This window comes from Opisthocomus hoazin, chromosome 10, assembly GCF_030867145.1.
Source record: "Opisthocomus hoazin isolate bOpiHoa1 chromosome 10, bOpiHoa1.hap1, whole genome shotgun sequence".
NCBI lineage: Eukaryota > Metazoa > Chordata > Aves > Opisthocomiformes > Opisthocomidae > Opisthocomus > Opisthocomus hoazin.
The window spans coordinates 14,106,028-14,129,982 of record NC_134423.1 but is presented as its reverse complement, the minus strand read 5'-3'; the positions used below and the strand labels follow the sequence as shown (position 1 = coordinate 14,129,982).

Below are 23,955 nucleotides of genomic sequence, written 5' to 3'. Positions count from 1 at the left end.
CAGCCTCTGCCAGCAGTGAAGGGGGGGAGGGAAGAACAAAAACACCCAGAAATGCTGACGGCTGCCCTCATGGAGGCCTCCAGAAGAGCTCAGCATCAGCAGCCCCCTCAACACGCACCCATGCAGGCAAGGACTTGTCCTTCTCCTGGACCTCGTGGGTCTCAGTAGCCTCCCCAAGGAGCCTGCATCCTCCAGGCAGGTACCCCCAGGCTGAAGCATCCCAACCCAGCCGCAGAAGGAAAACACAACAGACCACAGAAAAAGAGTCACAGCAGCCTCTGGGTATATTCTTTTTTTGTTGCATTTCATATATTATCCAGTTTCACATTCTCATAGGATCAGCAATTATATAGCAACTTATTCTTAAATCTTTTAATACAAGCGAGACAGCCATGGTCGTATAATACTTAAAGCACTTCAATACCAAGCAATAAGATGCTAAAACAAAAAATTGCACAATTTCTTGTTTACTATGCCTGACTGAATCATTGTTACAGAAGACAACCCTTCTCTTTCAAGCTTTTAACTAAACATTAACTTATCTTACAGGATTACAATTTCTCTTTAATAATAATAATAATTAATTGCACACAAACACACAAGAAATTCTTTATGATGCATAAATATTTCCTTATTACACATGGTACAAAAATACTCGTACTTTTTTTTGTTCGGTATTCCCATAAGGATGGCTGATTATTTGGCAGGACTGGATGCTCTCCAATGAGAAGGATGTGGAAAAAAAAAAAGAGGTTAGATATTTTACAGCCATTCTATATATAGAAGTCTGAAGAAGAAAAAAAAATTATAACAACCCTGACTTTAAAACCAGAGAAAAATGGATGAGAACAGAAACCCAGTGCATCATATGTGGAACAAAAGAAAAAAAAGAAACATTTTTCAAATTCTTCTGGTTGTACTGGGAAGGGGAGGGTGGAGGTGGGAGAAGGGGTGAGACAAGGACAGTTAGTATTTCTCAGAGCCAAGTCTTCACTGAAGCAAGATGAAAACCTTGATGGATCAATCCATTGGGCCAAGACCTGTTGCTAACGGTTACACAAACGCTAGAACAAACAAACTTACACTCACACATACACAAGTGTTTTAATTCATGCCAGAAAACATGCAAAACCCATTGCCTTTCGTTTCCTTCAGCTGAGCCGCCAGGACAGGGCGAGCCCGGGGAAGCCCAGGACCGAGCCCCCGGCTGGGTTTCAGCACAGCAGGACGGCGAAGCTCAGTCAGGGAGGATGTCCTGGGGAGGGATGGATGGAGGCAGCGCATGGCCCGTGGCAGGGGGCCGCGGCGGCTTCACAGTCCAGGGAGGGGGGATGCTGGCAGCCCAGGGGGACCACACCGGGGCCGGGCACCTTGTCCGCTGGCCGCAAACCAAACCGAGAGGAGTCTGAGCGATCATCCCTGGCACATCCCTCCGCAGAGAGGCAGGGAGGAGGAGGAACACAAGCCGAGGAGAGATGCTGTAGGAGAGGAGCGGCAGTGAGCAGGGCTGGCTGGATCTGCTCCCCAAGCAGCACCCACAGCCCCTTCCCCACCCGGGGGGGGCTTGGTGGGTGTCCCTGCTCCCGCTGGGGTGGATTTGGCCCCATCACCCATCAACATAACCCAACCACATCCTTGGGTGGATGCAGGGGGCTGAGCCTGAGCTCCTTTCCCTCCTCCCCACAAGACCCCAGGAACGAGCAAGACAAGGACCCAGCTCCAGGAGTAATTAATTACTTACTAAGAAACTAACAAAACTGACGAGACTTCCATCCTTGCTGGGTAGCTTCGGAGGGAGGATACCAGCGCATCTGGAAAAGAAAGCCATGCCAGAGTTCCATGATCCAGGATTATCTCAATCAGAGCCCAAACCTTCAGCTCCTTCAGGCCACGTATGAGGTATACTGAGTAGAGATGTCTCCAGCATGGGAAAGGATGCTCCAGGGTGAACCCTAAACACTACTTGAGTAGCATCCCAACCTGGGGCTGCACCATGCCGGCACTGCCCAGTGTGCCATCCTCACACTGGCCAGCTCTGGTGACTCATGCAAGGACAGGCTTAGGCTCACCAGGATCAGGACCCGGCCAGCTCCTCCCTTAAGGAGCACGGCAGGATTCCACACATCTAAGAAGGAAGCTATCACCCCATCTCAGGGCTTGCCTCAACATCTCAAGTACTTTCTGCCTATTGGCATAACCAGAAGACAGCTTCAAAATTCACACCCCAGCTCACTACACAAAACACCACCTTTCAAGCTAGGAAAGCTCCTCACCACCAAGCTATCTATGAAGTTTACCACTACAGAAGTGTGTGCAAGGAGGGGATGTTACCCCCAGCCATGCTCCCACTCCCACACACACCCTAGGTTCACATCTTTCCCCTCATTCAGGCTCAGGCAGGGCCTAGGTGGCTCACTTCAGGCATGCAGCACCCCAAGGTGGTGGCTGCTCTGCCCTCAACCATCAGAAGGCGGCATCTCAAGACCACACATTTAAACCAGACAATCTCTACATGACTTGCACAGGGTAAGGACTGGCTCATCCACCACAGAAGACTCCCATGAAGCCACAACCCAGCCATCAGAAGCTCTAGGCAGACCACATAATGGAAAGAGCTTGGTAAAGCTGCAGACCATCAAGACCTGGAGGCTTTGCTGGCACGTCATTACTGCCACATCTACTGCTCAGGCCTGCTTCTTGCTGAGGAAGGACTGCTGGATGGGAACCCAACAAGCAGACGTAGGAACAGTAACTAAAGAGACACTTTCCAGCCTGTCAGTAGATGCAGAAAGCTAACAATGTCCAGTAAAACACCATCAGACATCTGGATCCTCCCATTTGGTCTGCAAGACCGGCATGTCAGGCTGGGCTGAGTTAGCAGCTTCATGGCTGAGAGCAGCAGAAGCTGAGTCTGTGCCACTTGACTGAGCACAGATCCAGGAGCAGGAGCAGCTAGCAGAGCTCAGTCCTGCTGCTGTTTGCAAAACGAGCTGAAACACAGCAGTCATCCCCTCTCTCCTCCTTCCCCAGCTGGTGGGAGGAGAGCATAGCCTCAGTGTGGACAGGCATCAAGAGCAGCAGGTACTTTCATGGCTCTGGGTACCAGCAGAACAATGGACTTTGCTCTAAGATGGGTAGAAAAGAGGCAGACAACGGTTCCCCTTGCCAGACCATCCTGGCAAGGTTGTCCCCTTGCCTGATCAAGCCTGGCTAGATGCTCCCCTCCCAAGCACATGCACCACTCCAGGGCCAGAGGGGAAAAAACAGCATTCCCTGACCAGCTCTGACCCCTGTGTATGCCACTCTCCCACTAAGAGGGACTCTTGGCCAAGGACAGGTGGACTTTCTTGAAGCAAGATCCCATGCCAGTTGAGTAAAGGAAGAGTTGCAGCCACAGCCAAAGCATTAGTTTGGCAGAGGCTTTGGAGCTCATCTGAGCCCCACACAGCTGATGCATTACTGCCATGCCAGCAAGGGCAATTCTGCCAGCCTCCTTCTAACAGGTCTCTTGCCAGAGTCAGGTCTTCCCTGCAGGCTGTAAGCATGAGAGAGACATCAAGAAAGCCACTCCAGGTTGAGATGACATCTGACAGTGAGGGGGAACAGGAGGTAGGTGTCTTCCAACTACCTAGCAGCCAGCAGGCTGCCCAACTGATGCAACACGCAACACAAGTCTTGCTGTAGTTATCCAGGAGCGGAGATGCAGATCTGTGTCCCCAAACCCAGCTGCATGAGACCTCCAGAAGCTGCACATGGGTCTTCAGAAGACACAGAGCTGAAGACCAGAACACTCAGACTTAGCAACACCCTTGGATTACTCACCAAGCTAGGCACATCCTCAATGGGTCCCTTCAAACTCTACTTCCTTTGACCCTTGTAAGAAGCAGAAGTCTGACACCCAAGGAAGGTGCAAAGCCTCTGGCTTTGTGTTCATTCCTTCATACACAGACACGCAGCAAATGGCCAAGACCTTGACACTGCAGCCTCCTTACGGGAGCTGGAGGGGACAACAAGCACGCACCTCCCAGAAGACACAGTTGCCTGCGATGGCCAATTCCCCCCCTCCACCATCGCAAGGGTGGTGATGCCAGTGACTGAGGTCCCTGAGCTCATGCTTGGGGCTGCTCAAGTCCCTCCACTTTCGATGCTTCCTACAGGGAGGAGGCCTGCAAGTCTGCAGAGGCTCTGTCCTAGCAGAAGCCTCTCCTCATCTAGGTTGGATCTGCTGGACCCCAGGCTCCTGTTCAAGCACCAGCTCCACACTTGAGGCAGCTGTCTGTAGTCAGACACACTGGGCTGGTCAGACACCTTTCCAGACACCTTCACAAGGTGAGTGGATGGCACCAGCTCAGCTCACAGCTGGCCCCATAGCTTGCTCCACAGCACAGCAGCCAGGTGCATCCCAGTCGGTCCAGCCTTAGGTGGAGGGAACCAAGGGCACAGACATAAACAAGGCCCTCTTCCCTGGTGAGGGGTCCCATCTAGTACCATGACCAGAGTGCCACACACACCATGCCTTCGCTTCTCCGTTAGCACGTGAGAAGGACCCAGCTCAGCTGCACCCTTGTTTCCCAGCCTGGGGCCACCACACTGCTCTGGAGCATGGTTATCTCCTTGCATGACACAGGCCAGGAAGGCTCGCAGCCCGGTGCGGGCAGCAGCATCACTGACACCTTTCATGGCCACCACAGCAGCTGGCAGTACAAGGACAGGGGTTACTTGCTCCCTCCCCAGCCCAGTCACCAGGAGGTGCTTGCTCAGCAGAGCCTCATCTTCTCAGCAGCCAGCAGTCCTCCTCCCTGGCCAGCGTCTCCCACTCCAGCATCCCTCCCCTCGACAGCTGGAAGTAGTTTCCTCCTGCCCAGCAGCAACAAGAAACTCCCCCTGCGTTCACACGGCTGTGAGCGCTTAACCCCGAGAGCTGTCTCCATCCCACGCCAGGCTCCGCACAAGCAGCCTAGCTCTACGTAAGCAGGCACAACAGCTGCACACGTGCAGGACAGCCATTCCCCACCCCGCTCCCCAAGCCTGGCTGCTCTTCATCCCCTCTGCAGGAGGTCTGAACCAGCTTCTGCCCCACGTACACACCCCACCCCAAGCCTGGTCAGAGCCTCCAGCACCTCCAGTTTCAACAGAAATCCTGCTTTTCTCCTGAAACTTGCACTCATTGTAGCTCTGGCAGTAATAAACCTCCACATCTGATGGACCACCTCTCCTTGCCTTCCTCCTGTAGGTCTCCGATGCTTGTACATGCAAACCCAACCAGCCTGACTCGCAGTGGCCCCACCTGCCAGTGGCACAGCCCTGCAGACAGACAGGGTCCGCCTGGCCAGAGCTCATGCAGATGCAATGAACCTGGGTACAAGCCAAGGCTCCGACATGCTGGCAGGGTGAGGAAATGACCTGCCAGGTCTTTCAGCCCACAGAATGATTAAGGGCTTGATGGGACAAGACAGGAACACCCCCTCACTAGGGAGAATGTTTCTAAAACCAGCAGAAAGCACCAGAAGAACCAGATCGAAGGCAGAAGCTAGCAAAGACGACATGCTCCTTTAGAACAGTGGCACCTACCAAGGCAGTTTACTCTTCACATCTCTCAAAGTGTCTCAGGCACCTTGCTTTTGCCAGGGAGTAGAGAGGCTCTGCAAACAGAGGGCTCCCAGAGCGATCAGGAAGAGGAGACCAGTGCCATGAGAGACTGCATAGGGTTGTCCCAAGAGGGCTGCAAGCCGGCAGGCCAGGCCAGAGCACTTCCCTCCAGGAAGCAGATTTCTGAGGGCTTTCAGAAGATCAGTTATCTCTCAAAATGCTATGTCTGTCAAGGAGGAAGCTGAGAAAGAGTGAATGGAGATGTCCAACACTGGGTAAGGAAAGCAGAGCAAGGGAGGTTTTTACTGGAAGAGATGCAGTTGTTTCTGGAGCTGCATTAGCTCACAGTTGGAAAGGAGTCTGGCCACACCACCGCAAGCATCTCCTGCTCGCCCGCCCATAGGGACGAGACAGATACCGCCAGCCGATTGCAGCCAGCCTCGTGCTGCTGCGCTCAACGTCTGTCCCAGAAAACAGCTGGAGAAATTTGTGCCTCTGCCTGCTACCTTCCAGAGGCCAGGTGAACATCCAGAAGTGAAGAGCCTTGCCCTTGCTGTAGTACAAGACCAGCTACCTAAAAAAATCACAAGGGAATGATAAATGAGGCAGGTAAACACCCCATCAGTGCTTCACTCTCCTTGTCAAGTCCTCCACTGTCTCTCCCAGTTACCCTCAGAATTCAAGTTCCTATCTTGCCCACCGTCCTTATGGAGAGCGATTCTTTCAGCAGGAAAAAGAGAAGGGAGAAGGGAGGACTGAATACACAGACCCATCCTCAAGACACCTTTAGCTTGGATGGCCCGCCTTTTCTCCTGAGTTACTTACAGGTCTGCTTATCTTTGCTCTGTAGTCAGCCCCAGCAACTCGTGGAGCTCAGAGCTACCCCTAGAACTGGAATGGGCCCAGCCACCTCTCCAGGTACCAGAAATGCTCCCTGTGCAGGCAGGGACAAAGCACTTCATTGTGCCCCTGGGAGCTTCTGGGATCCCAACCAGCATGTTCAAGAGCTGCATCTAGTTACCAGCTGCTGACGTGCAGAGTGGCATCTTCAATCGCACTGCTGAGACAGCCTCACCCCAGCAAGCCATAAGCACTTCACGGTCACCACCTCCCCCAGACTGCAGGTCACTGGGTGCAAGCCTTGGGCAGACTGCACTGGTGGCCAGCAAGAGCTGCTCTGCTCCAGCTGCAAACACAGCTGATGGGAACATGACCCATGGCAGGCAAGGACAGCCTGCAAAGGTGCACCCACAAGACACTAATGTAATCCACCAGTGTGCTCTGGACACACACTTCCAGCCTCAGCAGCAGGCACTTCACCCAAGCCACCCCCTTCCAGGGTCCTTCAGGGGGCTGGGTTGAGGAGACGAGCATCCAAACACTCACATGCCTTGTAAGACCCAAGCAGCTCAGCCTGCCACCAAGAAAACTTTGCTGTAGTTGAATCAAGCACACTCATCTCCCCAGGCAGCTACAGGGTGGGAGAGCTGCAGCGTGACCACATAGTATCACACCACACTGAAGAGCACACAGATGACAACAGGCACTGATCCATCCTGTTGCTTAGACAGGATGTTTCAACAGGCATCCATCCTTTGCCTTGTACCCCCTGGGCCTTGAGGCAGCCTGTGCTACAGCTTGTGGAGACATACCCATCTTGCAGACCTCGGCGAACAAGCGTTTCTCCTTTTCCCAGAGTGGAAGTGAGCTGTGCAGCTTTTATCCAGGTTGAGCTAGCCAGGGAGAGCCAGTGCTGGCCACAGGTCAGGAAGTCACTTCTGACACCATCTCAGTCCAGTTCACTCATCAGGCATGATTCAGTGAGAAGTGCTGCTCAGCAGGTAGCTGGAGGAGCTAAGAGCATCTCCTGCCTGGTCTTCTCTGGCTAGAGGGAAATCGCTGGCTTGAGGAGAGCTTGCTCAGGGCTGTTTAGTCAGCCTGTAACAGCACCAAGTCGCTCAGGTTTAGGAAAATGCCATAACTATGAAAGTCTTGAAGAGTGCTTCACACCTCCAGGAAGTGTGGAGATTGCCCAGAAAAAATAATCCTAGCAAGTCCTACATGACAGCAACAAGTTATTAGGCACAGCAAATCCATCACTGTCTCCAGTGTTCCATCCCAGGGAGTGTCCAGAGCTCAACCGGCACAACATGAAGTCCATACGATTTTGCAACCATCATTGTGAAGACAGTCCACCAGTCAGCAGTGCACAGAGACAGGATCTCCAGTCTCCAGCAGATCCACCATGGTAGCCATTGTGTGATGCTCCAGGGATCAGCCAGGCTGGTTTCACCCAGGTGGTCACACACCCAAACAGCAGCATCCCAACAGGAGACAGTACTTGAGGAGGAGCACAGACAGATCTTCCTGCAACTCCAGTTCTCCATGGCCAGCACAAGATCACAGTCACTGGGATCTGCCTCATGTCCATCCACAACAGTAGCCTCCGCTCAAGAGATCTGGCTTGCTCTGAGCTAGCCCAGGCAACCAGCAAGAGGGAAAGATATTTTCTGGAGCACTGACCTCTCCTTCCATCAATGGGCTGTACCTCAACCTGGTGCTGGGAAGCCTCAGGGTCCTGCTGGGCTCTGTACCACCACATAGCCACGAGCCAGGACTGCTCCTTCCACCTACCACTCACTTAGACAAGTCCCAGTTTCAGAGGCCCAGAAGCCTCCAGACAAGGCTGCTGCCAGCAGCAGCAACATGGAGGCTCTGAGGGCACCTTGGGCAGCCCACCCCAAAAAGGATAGGCAGTTGTGAGCTTTCAGTCCATGACCTTCTCCCTGCCTTGGAAGCATCTACCACAGACAATCTCCCAGGCTCTAGGCACCCAACACATCAGCCTCACCTCAGAATCATAGGTTGGAAAAGACCTCTAAGATCATCAAGTCCAACCATCCACCCAACGCCACCATGCCTACTACACCATATCCCAAAGTGCCACATCTACATGTTTTTTGAACACCTCCAGGGATGGTGACTCAACCACCTCCATGGACAGCCTGTTCCAATGCCACCTTGTCTCCTACAAGCATGATGTGGTAACCACCACCAGCCTCACCCATATTCTTATGAAACAGTCCTGCATCCAGCCCCTGCTTTCCAGGGCAAGCCCTGCCCATAACGGAGTCCTGCCCTCAGGGGTGCTGCCAAAGGAAGCACCTCTTTGCAGAAGAGATCCATGAGCATCAATAGCCGCTGGTGTCTCCTACTGCCCACTCAGACCCTGGCTTAGAGGCACTCCAAAACAAGTGGTTTCACATCAGACACACAATGCAGCCCAATTCTACCACACAGGCAACAGATAAAACTGCACCATACCCAAGGAGAACAAGGCAAGATGTATCATTGTCTCTATGCTTGTGTCAGGCTCTCCCCATCTTTCCAGGGGACCAGGTCTGCACATCTTAGCACTTCACAGTCTTCCAAGGACAAAGGCAGACCAGTGCCCCCACCTTTGATGACTTCTTTCCCCAGCATCACTACTACACAGAGGAAAAAGGTCTACTTGGAACCACCGCAAGAAGTGAGCCAGGACTCTCTTCCTTCAGAGCTGACCACAGCAGCCATCCTCCCTGCCACCAGTCTCAGGCCAGAACACCTTCCCTCTTCCCAAGCTCCCAGTTTCCTATGCCGCTCCCATCTCCCCCAGGCTGATTCCCTTTGTTACGGCTCACAAGACCTGTGTCCTGCCTGTGATTTCAGGCTGCAGGAGAGAAGCCAAGCTCCAGGTAGGAACTTGCTCTGTTTCCAGCAACTGGAGAGGAAAGAGGTAAGATTAGACCCATGATTAAGGGCAGGGTCTGTCCCGGTATGCAGTTCTGGAACAAAGTGACTGGCAAGTGCTGTTGTCTAACGTGCCCGCTAGAATTTAGTTGTGTGCTATCGCTATCACGTCACTCACCTCCCCCACCGTGTGCCAGGAGTGAGGTCAAGGTGTATTTCTGGTTGCCCTCGAACGGTCATGGTTGGGGAGAAACCAGGTTTCTTTCACGCAGAGCAGCAGGGTGGTCTCTGCCCCGGCTCAACCAGGCTGCTCCCCTCCCACCAGCGGGACCTGGCTGAGCCTGGCTCAGCTGGGAGGAGTTGATGTAAGATGGTGCCATGCTGTGTGCGCCATGTCATGTGCTGCCAAGTTGGAGATGTGGGTTAGAAAGAAGGCCTGGTATCTCATTCCCCAGGCTCTGGTGGGTGGGTAGCGTGAGGCCCATGCACTGGGTTGCCAAGGAGATATGGGCTACAGAGATGGGCAGAAGCTTGCAAATCCCATGGTGCACCTTGGAGGAGAGATGGTTACCTTACCAGTCTTTCCAGACGTGGCTGCCATCATGCTTAACACTTCTAGGAATGGAGCTGTAGTACAGCCACTCCACTAGCTGCAATAAGGCATCACTAGGGTGTCCCCATCTCCAGGGACAGCTCTGAGCTTCAGGGCTAGCCTGCGCTGGCATCATGGCTGGAGTTCACTAGGGATATCAAAGGAGGGATTTGAGAGAGGGTGGGAGGGAGGGAAGGCAGATGGGACAGTCTTAAAGTCAGTGGAGTCCCCACAGGTAGAGGCTCTTAGCGGTGCAGTGTCAGGCCACTGTCACATCTACAGCAGCCTGGTGCCCACAGGGAGCATCACCACGGCACGGCAGCTCGGCCATGGTGGGAGCAGCAGCCATCAGTCTCATCTGCGAGCAGCTTACCAACAGCTCCCAGTGCACGAGCCAAGGCCAGGCCAGCCTCGCGCCATCTCCTGCCAGCTCTCCGGGCAGCTCTTCAGGAGGTTGCTCAGGTGCATCACAGAGGGCGGCTAGCTCCTCTCCTGCTCACTACCAGACTTGAACAGAGCTGCGAGAAGATGAGCGCTTCAGGTTTAAATCTTTTGCAACAAGCTCTCAGCTTAGCTACTGCCTCCAATTTCATGTCTGCTCCAGGACTGAAGGCTATGGAGTTACTAAAGCTCTGGCCATCCCCATGAACACCCTCCAGCCAACAAGAGCCTTAGGAGAAAGAGCTGTAGCTGTCCTGGGGAACAACCCACATGCCCACCACCCCACCAGTAATGCGAGCCAGCCCCTGCCAGCGAGGGCAGAAGGCTCATCACACCAGGACCAAGGTTACAGCTTCTGGCCCAGTATGTGAGCAAAAGTCATCTTACCGACTCGCTCCACCCTGCCTCAGCTCTGCAAAGGAGAGGGCTCCAGCCTGGAGATCAGGCAGCTCAGAGCTGCCAGCCTGAGTAATGTTTAACCCCATAAAACTTTATTGGTAATGTATACTGCACCAGAATGTGTCCCTGTGAGGTCACTGCCGGCTCAAGCACAACGCAGCAAGGAGCAGCTGTAACTGCTCGGCCAGCCCAGTTTCTCTTCTTCAGAGGAGAGGTGGGTCCAGCCATGGCCACAGCCTGGAGGGGTTACAGTGGCTCCCTAAGGCTTAGGGGCACATCACCACTGGTGGACCTCCTTGGGCAGGAAGCCCTACCTGTACAGGGAGCTCCCTGGAGCCTCAGGGTCATTCTTCAGACTAGAAGACCTCTTTGAAAGCTAAGCTATCTGTCTAGAACAAGTAACTTGCCAACTGGAGGGCAGGAACTAAGACCCCAGAGGGAAAAGATGTGGCTGAAGGCCTGCTTGATACCCTCCAATTTAGGAGAGCAGAGTTTTTCTGCCCCACCATGCACCATAAAGTTTTGGTGTCCAAGCCTTACTTTCAGTGTCCCCATGTCACTGGGGATCATCCTTGAAGGACCTGTGGTAATGGTTTCGCCTCCCTCAACCACCTCAGCCAGACCAGAGATGTTTTTTCCTGGTCCTCCCTGCCAGGGAGGAAGCAACAGCCCTTGACTCCGCCATCCTACACACAAGGGGCAGGGAAGGGAAGACATCTGTCCTCCTGGGCTGCCCAGGAGCAGAGCACACTCTGATGCTCCTGTAGCTGCCGACATCATCAAAAACTTTTGGAGAACACCAGCAAGCACAACCCTCCCAGTGAAGAACCAGCCTACCTGAAAGAGCAGCCTGGCTCTGGAGGCCCTTGGAAGAACAAGCCAGTGCCTGGTCTTGCCCTGGGCCCCACATACTTCTTGCCTGCTCTGCAGGAGCTTCAGCCCACTGCTAGCTCACCAGTAGCAGGGCAAAAGCAGCAGAGGTCTGCGAGTGTGCAAGGGGCAGGACGGACAAGCCTATGTAGGCCATCAATCCAGTGCTTCCATACTGCACTTGAGAAACAAGCTTGAGTCGAAGCTGGACAGTTACAGTCAAGACACTTGCAGGAAGCTAGAGGATGCCAAAGGGCCAACTGAGCTGACACCAGGCAGATGGACAAGGTGAAGGGACATAGCTGCTCTTCCTTTCAATTTAGGCAGGGAGGGTTGGAGCTAAACACCCTGCTTGGCAGTGCAGAGAGCAGAGGTTATGCCCTGATGCTCTGGGGTGTAAGCCCAGAGCCCCACTGCCCTAGTCCCCCATGGCACTACTACAGGAGCAGGGACCACCGCTGGCTGGTAACACCAAGCAGGGTAGGGACAGGGGCCCCAGGTTCTCCTGTACAAGTGCTCCAAACCAAGCACCTTAACATGGAATTAGGACAATTCTCTGCTTTGGCTTTCTCTTTGAATTTCCATGGTTTCAGGGACTTCATGCTCAGCAGGGGTGTTGGTCTCAGTACATTAAAGCATTCCAGTTTCAGACCAGTACAGGCATCCCTACACCCCCAGCTGTCAAGCAAGCATACCCTGGGACACCAGGCAGCTGGTTGCACCACCACCAGCATTTCCATAGGCTTGTACACAGAGTCATCATCTCTGACCTGCATCCCGTGGCTAATGCTACCATCCCGTCAGAGTTCTTTGCTGTGGCAAGGCTCTAATCACTTATCTCCTGCAGGACATCCCCCTCCAGCCTCAAAAGTATTTGAGTTGCTTGGCCCAAGGGGGTTCCAGCTAAGCCCCTCAGCTTCAGCAGCAAGCTAAGCCTGTTGCCTTGGCTGTGTCTTCAAGGAGAAGATTTCATAGCTATTTTATTTGCTGGCATGTAGTGCTTCCTCCCAGCTGTCCCACAACATGGTTCTCCAGCCACAGGGACCAGCAAAGGCAGCCAGAAATTGAGCCCTGACTTTCCTCACCTGCCTGCCTCTAGCAGGGAAGCAGGTTGGACCTGCAGGGTCATAAATCATCATGCAGGTCTGGCTGCTCTCCATCACAAAGACCTCTCTCCTTCGGTTTGTTCAGGGCTGGGGGCACCCCCCCCCCCCCCCCCCTCCCGTGCACTTCAGCCGGGAAGAGGCTTTGCCCAGGAGCCAAGGTGCGGAGACCAGGGTCAAACCAGCCAAGCAGAGACCCGCGGGAACGAGCACCAGGGGCAGGGGAGAAAGGAGAGCCCGGTTCCTGTCACGGGATGCAGGGAACAACTCACCTGAGCGTGAAGAGCAGCAGCCGCAGCAGCGGCCGCCGGGTATGTGAAGGCGGCATGGGGGATGGCAGGGGTTAGCTCCGTGGTGTAGAGTGGGTAGGGAGCCCACGCTTCTGGGGACGCTGGAATAAGAGCTGCTCCAGTCAGGTCATCTAGACAAAACAGGACAAGGTGACAGTCCATTATTCTCCTGCAACTCTAACGTGCTGGCCCTCCTGCACCAGACAGATTTCAGCCAGAGCACACGTGGGTATGGTTTCCTTCCCATCCTGGCAACACTCCCAGTGTTGGGCATCTCCCAGGCTGGACCAGCCACGACCTCAAACTGCCTCCCGGCATACTCACAGGGGTCCCGTGCAATGAAGTGTGCGCCCAAGGCAGGGTGGATATTGGTGGGGTTTGGCGTTGCCATCAGCTTGCTCTTGGCCATCTTTGTGTTGGCTTTAGCAAACTCTAACCGCAAGGTCTGGGGGTTCTCTGGGTCAAAGCGGATGCCCTGTCACAGAAGAAAGCACGGGAATCTCTCAGAGGTGAGGTTTCTAGTCTAAGCACAGGCTGCATCTATTCATGGAGCAAAGCCCAAACAGGGAACCAAGGCCACCATGCTGCAGCCACATGCCCAGTTTTTTGTCACCTCACTGCAACACTCAAGCTCCCACATGCTTGTATTTCTATGTTTAGCTGGCCTAGGACCACTGCTTCCAACACGAGGGACACAGTTTTGCTCCTTATGTGCAGTTCACCAACCATCACAACAGTGATGGCTACCAGTGCTGGTCAGGAAAGATCTGTCTGCTGGAGCTCCTATCTGTGGTGCTGCTACATCTACTGCCAGGCTGGGCAGAGACACTAGCACATGGCCCAGTGCCCAAGGCAAGGTCCACAGCAGAGCGGAACCAGATCCGCATATCCTGCTGTCTAGATCCCACTAACTTCTGCAGGGCCACATGGCATGGAGAACATTTTGGGTGTGCCTGCCATGTTGACCATCCTGAAGTCTTTTTCTTGAGCTGCAGAAGTTTGGAAATGTTGTCAATGTGCTAAAGATCCTGTACCAGACAGTTCTGGCCCTGCCTTATGCCCTGCCATGGAAACAGGAGCATGGGAAGGCTGATTTCCTTCCTTTCTGAAGCAAGTACCTTCTGGCTGCAGAGGCCCTGGCAGGCCAGAGTCCGAGACAAGGACCCGCTCTGCTGAACTGCCACATGCTTTTCATCAGGGTATTTGGTAAGCAAAGCTTTAACAAGGCCACTAGCACCAAGCAAGTCCTACAGCCACATGACAGACCAGCTTTGCAATGAGCCTGTTTCACTACCCACATACCCTGGTGAACTTGACCTAGAGCCTCAAAAAGCTGACACTAAACACAAGTTTAGCTCCACATGCTTTGTTAAAACATTACAGGGTGTCAACTGGGTATCACTCTATGCCTGTATAAGCCTGACAACCATCTATGCCCTCAACTCCTCTCTTCTCATCTGCTTGCTAAGACCTGCCTTCTTCAGGTACTACAAGCCAAGGTCAAGTCAAGCAGTCAGGCTAGCACGAGCCCCCACCTTGGCACTCAGTGCAGACAGCAGGAGGAAGAACTCCTTGAGGAGTAGCTCTGGCCACCCCTCAACACACAGGTAACGAACAAGGGGTCCTCTTAGTCCACAACTCTTCCCTGTACAGGGGGAACACTTAATGGATAAGGAAAAGGATTCATAGCCTGGGTTCTGTTATCAGAGGCCAACTGCTGAGTAAGGAGGTGCATGCCAACTCCAGAAAAGAAGTAGCTGTTCTTTCCCCACACCCTCACAGGCCCTGGAGCAGTCTTCCAGGGTCAGAAACCGCACCTGACCATGGTCAGAAACTACACCTTTTTGCATCCATTTGCTCAGGCTGATGTCAGCCTTAAACAGCTCTCCTGCTTCCCTGGTGAGATGCTGCAGGACCATTTAGCTTCCATACTCAAGGTCACAGCTGAGACACCCTGACCCTTCCCATGCTATGGACAAGCCAAGCACCACTCTAGCCCACAACCCCAGGTCTAGCTATGGCAGGTTGCATGGCTCCCAGCCCTCCCTGGGGCCTCCCGGCACATCAGGTACTCACATTCAAGGCGTTCTTTGCTGCTTCAGCACCAGCCCGGCTGTCAAAGGTCACAAAACCAACTGGCTAAAAGAAATAATGCAAATTTCAGTTTGGAAGCCTCTTCCAGCTCCTCAGACTACCCTGCAACCCCCTCTGCCCCAGACAGCTTACAGCAAGAAGAGGCCATCCAAAGTTGCATATGGCCTTCAAGAAGAGCTTGAAGGGTCTTGGGTGATGATCCCAAGATTCCTGCTTGGTGTCTGCTCCCACCACACCAAAATGCTTTGGTATTCCTACACGTGGGGGCACTGCTCACCCTGGTAGCCACCAAGCAAGCACTCCTCCTTGCCCATGAGCAGAACCACTGCCTTGTTTAGGTTGGGATTGGGGAAGGTTTCTGGCAGCACAGGGTTTGAGGCTGAAGCATCAGGTCTCACCCAGTGCCCATGGCCCTGGGCATCAACAGAAGATATGGAGCCATTCAACACATGCTGAGAGCTTCGTGCCACCAGGATGGTGGATGTGAGCAGAACCCAGCTGTATACACGGTGCTGAATACAGACAATGCTTCACACAGTGAAATGGTGTCTGTCCCCCCTCTCCTCCAGGCATGTTTAGTTTTCTAGAAAAAGTCAAAAATACCTAAGTGCTGGAAAAAAGAAGTACCTGCTTTGAAGTTAGCTTGATCAGTGACCCTTCATAACCCTGCAGCAGGGAAGAAAGCAAGTCAGTATCAGGTTCCTGAAGGAGCCAAGCTACAACCGAGACATGATGTGACAGCTCCAGGAGTTCCTGTAGCACTAAACCCTTCATAAGGCAGGGTTTGCAGCAGGAGGAGGTGCATAACACTTCTCCTCTTTCCCACCAAAAGAGAAGACAGATTAGACTAAGGGTGTAAGGGGTATCTTAGCTATTCCATTCTGGCCCTTTGGGAAGAAATCCCATTTTCTAGCTCTTCACCAAGCTACTAAGATGAGCACCCTGTCTGGCTAGTGCCTAGAGAGCACAGAGCACCCTGCGCTAGAAGAGCACAAACAAGGGAACCCCACTTCCCCCAAGGACAGCCTGTGTGGTGATCTAGTGAAGGATGGACAGTTAGGGGATCAGGACACATCCTCAACGAAGGGCTGGTCCAGTCGGGCAGAAGGGCTAACTGAGCAGCCTTCATTGAGCTTGGAGACAGCATGATTTCAACAACAGGTTCCAGAGGAGGTTACCCGGCTGAGTGCAAGCTATGGGATACCATTCTTGTTTCATACCTGGTTCCCCAAGCTTTCAAAGAAGGCCTACCTTCCCGCTTCATCCTTGCTTCCCCTCTGACAGAGATCTTTGCTGCAAAGTTGGCCACAAGACAGCATCTTTCCCACCAAAGAACAAGTTTGAAGACCTTCTTACCTTGAACGGTCGGAAGAGTAGGTAGAGCTCTCTGGGCTTGATATCCACAGGAAGGCCACTGACAAACAGTGTCCGTACCTAGGAGAGAGGTCAACAAGGTCTACTGAAAGGAGATGCTTAGGACCAAAGCAGGAGCACAGAGCACAGTTCAGAAGCTGGGTGCAACAAGAGTAGGACACCCTGCACCAAAGGTGGCTTTGCAGGCACTACATTAGAGGAGCATTGTCCAGGATAAAAATACACTCAGTCCTTTCCTCCCTACCACAAAGGATTTAGACCTTCCAAAAAATTCAGTCTCTAGGAGAACAGGCCGATTAGGGCATGGACACCAGCCCCACAGTCTGACTGGACCTTAATGACCAAAACTTGAAAAGACTGCTAGAAGACCATACACTCCCAAAAGCACTAACACAGAGTTTGACACATACCAAAGGTACAGAAGAGTCCAGTACAAACCCCAGTTGTCTCTCTAGTGCTTTCTACAGATCACACACTAGATCGCCTTTCCTTAGCCCACCCTGGCACTTCACTTTAGCCACTGATTCAAAGACAGCCCTCAATTTTGAAAAACACCTCACTGCAAAAGCCCCAGAACATCATTGGGAGGATGATTTTTGGGTCCATCCCAGCTCCTTCACCAACACACATCAGACCCTTCAGGAGTTGCTCCCAAACCAGCTTGTGCAGTGTTTGTTCTGTCGTGCCCAGCCAAAAGCCAGCTGTGCTGCACCAAGTCCATGTAGGCTGCTGCTCTTTCCAAGCTGTAGAAGTCATGTACCAAGTCCAAATGCACTCAGCATGTATAAACAAAAATACAGTACAGAAGATTTCAATAGATAGTCTGTTGAAATTATCTATACTAGTTCACATGAATAGCCAGGAAGAAGAAACATTGCTAAAGGCTCACGGCCTGGGAGAACTCTGCTCAACAGTCAGACCATCATGGCCACCTTCTCCCTGCGCTGGGAAACATTGGCTGGCAGCCTATTTCCATAGGAAACAGCATGATGAAGCTGCCAAGACTTCTTGTAAATCAGCACAGAGCTGTAAAGGGAAGTTATGCACAGAGGTCACCAAGACACTAGTCATCATTAACAAGGACCAGGAGACCACAAGCACAGCTCGGCCAGCACCGACAGAGAAGTGAGGGAAGACAAGACTATGGGAATGAGATGGAGCTCTGCGTTCCTCATCATTCACTGCATGGGGATGCCACCCACCCAGTCAGTCCCAAACACGAAGGTCCTGGGACAGCACTGATGCCCAGGCACTCAGAAAGGCACCAAACAGTGCCAGACATTTTGGGGCTGCCAGACATGCAGCAGGACCAGAAGCCCTAAGACAGAGCCCAATTCCTGGCCTGTTTCCAGTCCAGAGTAACCCCATTACATCTGCAGGGCAGGAGTGCTCTGCTCCCTCATTTAGTTTCTGCTTGGCCATTTGCCTTTCCCCAGAGGAAGGGGGTTGTATCTGACTCCTCGTGAAACCTCTTTTGCCACTAAAGTGAGCAGCACACGCTTGCCCAGCTCCTGCACTGGAGGCAGCAGCCACCTGAAAACACAGGAGCATGCAGCAGAGCCTCTGCACCGTGCAGCTCTTTGGGGGCACCCGGATTCGGACTCATCCAAACAGGGAGGTTTCTCTTACTTACAGGAGAAAACAAACACCTCCTTGAGCTCCCGTGCCCAGGACAGTTCTGCCAGGGCAGAGATATACCCTTCACATCAACTCAGCGGGCAGCTTAAGCCCTCCAGGAGGGACAGTGATCATGAAAGTCTTAGGGTCCTCTGCCTCTTGATGAGGCTAAAGGTTGCTACCCCCCACTGAACAATCCAGTGGGCTGCTACCACCCCCCATTAGTGTGCAAAGCCTTCTCCAGTCTGGCATCTCAAGACTGCTCCAGGATGCAGCCACTGAGCATCCCTCCCTCCAGTACCAGCATCCTTCCGGTCCCCTCCTCGGTCCCTCAGTGTGGACAGCCCTGTGACACACGCCCCAGCTTCTGCTTTGCCCTGTCCAGGGAAGCGGAATGCTACCTGGAGCACTCCAGAAACACTTTCCATGCTTAGGCTCACTCCCTACAGTCTCCCTGCTCAGCCAGCCCCTCATTTGATGCAGCACTCCAGGGCCACCTCATGCCCAGACAGAGTGGGGGACGGCACTGTCTCTCGGCCTGCTGGCTGCCTCAAAGACTTTGGCGCTTGCACTTCAGCGTGAGCTACGTGGAGCGCCTGCAGCACATTCCCAGAAGACGCACAGCCATCTTTTGCAGGGGAGGACTGCATGCAGTGTGGTAGCACACATGTGCCTCAGCCATGTGAGAGCACCATCCCTTTTCAATATTTCAGGATCTGAGCGTGCTCAGACCCCAGAATGGATGATTCTTCCGAGCAGATAGAAATCTGCATCCCTGTTGGGTCTCTAAATGGTCCCGTGATGCGTTGCTTGGTAAGTCCTTGCGACAGGCGTGACAGTATGGAAGACACATGGCTGCTTGGGGAAGGGGAAAGTCAGCTACTTGGAGTCCTTACAGCAGCCTGAACAGAGGAATGCAGGTGCCTAGCAAAGCTTTGTCAGACGTAGCAAGCTCCTAATGCCAGCCCCATAAGTTTCTGCTAAGGATAGGACCTTCTCTCACAGGCCAAAAGCTTCCCTTGGCCTCCAGGTCTAGTCTAGCACCATACATGGCATTGGAGAGGGGATCCCAGGCAACCTACACCACCCACCAAGGGCTGGCATCACCCCAAAGAAAGCCTGGGCAATCCCAAATGCCACCAACTAAGGTCTTCAAATGAGGTTTCCCCCAAGGGTCTCAATACAGACTAAGGAAGGTCCCTGCTCAGAAGAGCTTGTTAGGAGAAACAATGAGACCAAGCATTTGGTTTTCTGAGATCTCTGCAGTTCAGCACATCCATAAGTGATCTAGAAGAGGGTAAGGGGAAAGTGAGACCAAGTGATTCCGGGGAGGGTGAGGCTGGTGAGACCCCCAAGCAATACATTTGAGGGACAGGGCGAGGCAAGCCAGAAGGGAGATTGCTTCCGAGACCAGGCTTAAACATAGGAGCAATCAGAAGGCAAAGGAGATTTGGGTTGTCTCCCAGGAGAAAAGCAGGAAGCAACTTGCCAGTCCAAGCATCTCGTGCACTGTGGGCAGCCCTGGTCTAGCCTCCTCCCCCTTCTCCCCCAAAAAACGAAGAAACTACAGACCAGGGCAACAGTAGAATCCGGACAAGCATCCTCCAGTGGAACTGGGGCTCCCCAGTCCACCCCCTTGCAGCCTGAGTCCTGCAGGCTTTGAGACCCCACTAGGGTCACCCAGGGCTGACGAACCCAGGCTTCTAGCCCTTGCACTCAACGTGCCAAGGCAGGTGGGCTTCTGCTTAAATAGATTTTCCCCACTCCAGCTCTCTGCTGCCAAACACCGGATCCATGTAGATATTCAGCCTCCCCACAGAGCAGCTGGAAAAGCCACAGGACAAAAAGAAATCCATCTGGGTCTAGATCAGGAACTGCCTGGGCCAAACTGCATGTTCAGCAGGAGCTTGAAGAATATACAGCAGAAGCAGGTCTCCAGGAATACCTTGTTCTTATGCTTACCCTTAGACTTTGCTACCAGCCACTGAAGATGAGGTTCCAGGTGAGAGCAACCCCATCGCGCCCCGGACAACGGGACACACACACACCAAGCAGAATGGTGGGGCAGGGAGCAGCACTCGCCCAGGACAGCCCAGCGGGGTCAGACTGCTGGAGGCCCTGCAGAAAACACTTTCCATTTCCCATCCCTGCCCCCTCTGGGGATGTCCCCAGTCCAAACACCTGGCAGAGATGGAGGAGAGCCACGGAAAACAGGATTTGTGCCAGGAGGGACAAGACCATCCAGGCCATCTCTTGGAGAGGGAGGATCCCAGCATAGCTTCCCACGCAGGAGGAGGGAGGGACAAGGACAAACCCATTCAGTGCTGAAGTTCTTGGTGGCTCGAAAGCAATCCTTACACAGCTGTGTCTCCCAGAAGAGACACACAGCTAGTGTGAGCACAGCCAGGTACTTGGCACCAAGGCTTTGAAGAAGCCAAGCAACACCTGCCTCTTCCCACCACAGCCAGGAGGTCAGCATGGCTCTTACAGCACCTCCTGGCCACGTCTGCTTGTAAGTAAGAACTCTCAAAAGGGAGCCTGAAGCAGAGCCAGACACTGCCGTGAAGCCTGGCAAGGGTCAAGTTACATCAGAAACATTAGATGTAAAAGCACAAGTACCCCTCTCCAGTCCCCCCAAAACTGGCCAGGTGTGCGACCACCGTCCCAGCACCTGAAGCATGCAAGCCTTTTCCACCAGTGGTTAGGAGACACCCAAGGACAGCTACAGCAGCAACGTGCTCTAATGCCTCATCCACACCGTGCCACAGGATGTCACACCCTCTGGGAAGCCACCCCCAGCTATAGACAGGCACACGCCATTTTTTCCCCGGAGACAAGCCATCTCAGACACACTGATAGGTCCACTGAGCCTTTTTCCTGCACCATCAGCAGAAGGGAGCCCGCATCACCCTGCCAAGGACGGGGACAAGCTCTGCCGCAGCACCCCAAAGGCAGTCCCTGCTCCGGGCAGCCACCCTGAGGTCTCAGCACCCCAGGTACATGGGCGAGCATCCCAGTGGGGTGGCTCTCTGGCACCCGGGGCCACCAGCGGAGACACAGGGAGGGTACAGAGCCCCAGCCCTGGCCACCACGATACAGCAAGGGCCACTTGACATGAGGCCGCTGGAATGCAGCGAGGCTGTCGGCTGCCCCGGGAGCCGGGACTTATAAGGCACAGCAGCGAAAGGCAGGGAGGCAAGCCTGCAAAACAGGGCTGCAGGGAGGGAAACGCTCCAGAGCCCAGTGGCAGGGCTTAAAAATGGGATGGTACCCTCACCTCACCACCCCAGATGGGACATGGGGCTGGAGGGTTCCTGCCACTGTGCTGGGTGGACCCAGTCCTGGGCAGTTTTGCTCCTCAGCACATCAAACCCCCAGAAAACACAGGAGAGGGGAAACAGGGGGGGAGAGATGGCTGGTCTGTGCTAGGGAGAGCTCGGCAGGAAAGCAGGGCAGCCTCAACGCCACAGAGTGTGCCTCCCAAGGGGAATGGGCTCGCTAGCAGGCTCCTTCACCGCTCCGTGCCTCCGTTCCCCCTCCATCAGCAGAGAAGCTGCAAGAGCTGGCTGTCTGCTCGCAACTCCAGCGCTGCCAGAGCTGCGATGTCCTCGGGCAGTTCACAGGGCCGGCAGGCAGGGCAGTGCTGAGCCCCATCACAGGACCAGCTCCAACCAGGAATCCCCGAGCAGCCACAGCCACAGGACATCTCCTCCACACCACAAAGATGTGCACCCATTCCCAGAGGGGAAGAGGGTCTTGGACCTCCCCCAGCACTCAAAGCAAGGAAAACTTCAGGCGTTTCCCTCCAAAATCAGCCTTTCACGCAAAAGGTGCCCAAGGACTAACACGCTGCTCGCCTGGAGAGCAGGAAGGCAGGCTGACCACAAGCAAGCCCAAACGCAGAAGCGTTTTGTCCCCAAGGCTGGGGCGTTTCACATGTGACGCTGCTTATAGCCTGGTCAGCCCCTCGCCGGCATCGCTCTTCCCCCACACGGCGCAGGGGGATGTCGGCGGGGCTCAGCCGCCCCTGCGGTCAGGGCAGGAAGGCGTGCGAGCGAGGGGGAAGCAGGCAGAGGCACCGGCCCCTGCCCAAGGGAGCAGGAAGTACATGGGCACCGATAAGTCCAGCCATATTGGAGCAGCACCCAAGAATAGCCCATGGCCTCGGCGCAGCAAGCGTTACTGGTGCGGCTCTGCAACAGAGACTCCCCCCAGCTCCCTGCTATCAAGTCCTGTCCCCTGCATCCCTGCAGGATGTTGTGGAAAGGATGGCACCCAGGGGCCTTGATCCACAGCAAGGGCTCAGAGCTGTTGAAACACTTGGGGAGGCCAGCCCTGCAACTCCCAAGATGTCGCTGTGCCAGAAGAGCCATTCCCTGGCTCAGGAAGACACTGGCTGAACATCCTCAGGCTGCCATCACAGCCTTCCACCTTGCTAAGAGGTCTTCCAAGCTAGAGGAGATGTGCACAAGCATAATAGCCAACATGCTGAAGGATGCTCACACCGATGCTTGCACTACTCAGCAGACTGCACTGAGTCCCTGACTCCATGGTCCCAGCAGCACATCTGTCAGCCTGTGATGTCTGGGGACCTACAGACACCCTTCAGCATCAGCTGGAGCCGTGGACCTTAACCTCAGGGACAGCTCTCACACCAGGAAAACCTGCTGCAGACCAGCTCCTCCCACCTACACCCAAGCATTTGTTCTCACCGATGGCCATGCCACAGCCCCATGGAGCACGCCTGGTATCTCCACGGCCCAACAGCAAGTAAGTCTTCCACAAAACCCAAGTGAAAGTTTGCAGCAGCTCTCCACTGGTGACAGTGGTTATTGGATTGTCACCCCAATCACATGGAGACCTTTGGGGGGACACCAGTAGGATGCCCAGCACCCACAGGACTGAGCTACCATTGCATTAGTCCAGTTCTTCACAAGACAGGGCCACTAGGCCGTGGGCAGGGGCTGTGCTACCCAAAAATGGACCAGAAGTGCCAACACTAGCCATCAACCAGACCCCGAGCAGGCACCCAGCTTGTACAATATAGAGGGCAAGGAGAGTCTGGGACAGTGCAGAGCCCATAACACAAATGGATACAGCACACAGTCTAAGCTTTAACGCCCCCAACAGAAATAGGTCATGTCCCAGCCAGCTGCCCACTGGCATCCTACTGCAGGGAGGGAAACCCAGGAGGTGAAGCTTCCTTCCTCCAATACCTCCCAGAGGAGCTGGGTGCTCTCTCCAAGTCCATAGCTTGCTCTACACTTCGAGCCATTGCTATAGGTGACCCAGGGGAGCCACAGTTTCAGACAAACACTGGCCTCCCATCCTTGAAAGCGGATGGAGGGACATACATCCCCAGGCCAACAGCTTCTGACAGAGCCACATACAAAGACCTGACCCCGCATTATTGCAAGAACCCATCATCACATCCTTTGCAGTGCAGGAGGGAATGCACCATCCCAAACTAGAAGGTGCAACATTTCCATAGCCTCTTCTGGGAAATGCAACAGGGCTGTGGATCTCCCACATGGATAAGACTACAACTAACTCCTTGGGTGTCCAGCAACCACAGCCTGTGCCCAGATAAGCCTGGGCTCAGTGATCAAGGAGGACAATGTGCAAGGCCACCATATGCAGCCCCATGCAACTGTCCTCTACAGAAACCCGCCCCAGCAGCCACTAGACACACCAGAGCAAGGCTGGAGGCAGGATCTCATATCTATGCTCTGCCACCTCACCCTAACACAGGACAACAATTGGCTGCTGGGCTTCAGACTATTCCTTCCCATAGGAAACACAGAGGTCAACATCTTGTCCCTGCCCACAGGACTAGGTGCAGGAGATGATGTTCACT

The 23,955-nt window shown here is 53.9% G+C and overlaps 1 protein-coding gene across 4 annotated transcripts in view; it reads right to left on the bottom strand.

Moving 5' to 3' along the window:
• Positions 1–282: 282 nt before the first annotated feature.
• The window catches only part of RBPMS2 (RNA binding protein, mRNA processing factor 2), a 44,075-nt gene continuing 20,402 nt past the window's right edge, over positions 283–23,955 (bottom strand). For 2 of the 4 annotated variants that reach the window (XM_075431999.1, XM_075431998.1), the window contains exons 2-7: positions 16,464–16,541; positions 15,735–15,773; positions 15,090–15,152; positions 13,338–13,488; positions 12,996–13,144; positions 8,021–9,720 (exon numbers count right to left, since the gene is read on the bottom strand). In XM_075431999.1, coding sequence (XP_075288114.1) covers positions 9,583–9,720; positions 12,996–13,144; positions 13,338–13,488; positions 15,090–15,152; positions 15,735–15,773; positions 16,464–16,541 — 618 coding nt within the window. In that variant the 3' untranslated portion in view covers positions 8,021–9,582. Of the gene's footprint in view, positions 1,479–1,741; positions 1,812–8,020; positions 9,721–12,995; positions 13,145–13,337; positions 13,489–15,089; positions 15,153–15,734; positions 15,774–16,463; positions 16,542–23,955 lie in introns of those variants that run through there. The other 2 variants (XM_075432001.1, XM_075432000.1) reach the window with 2 other exon arrangements.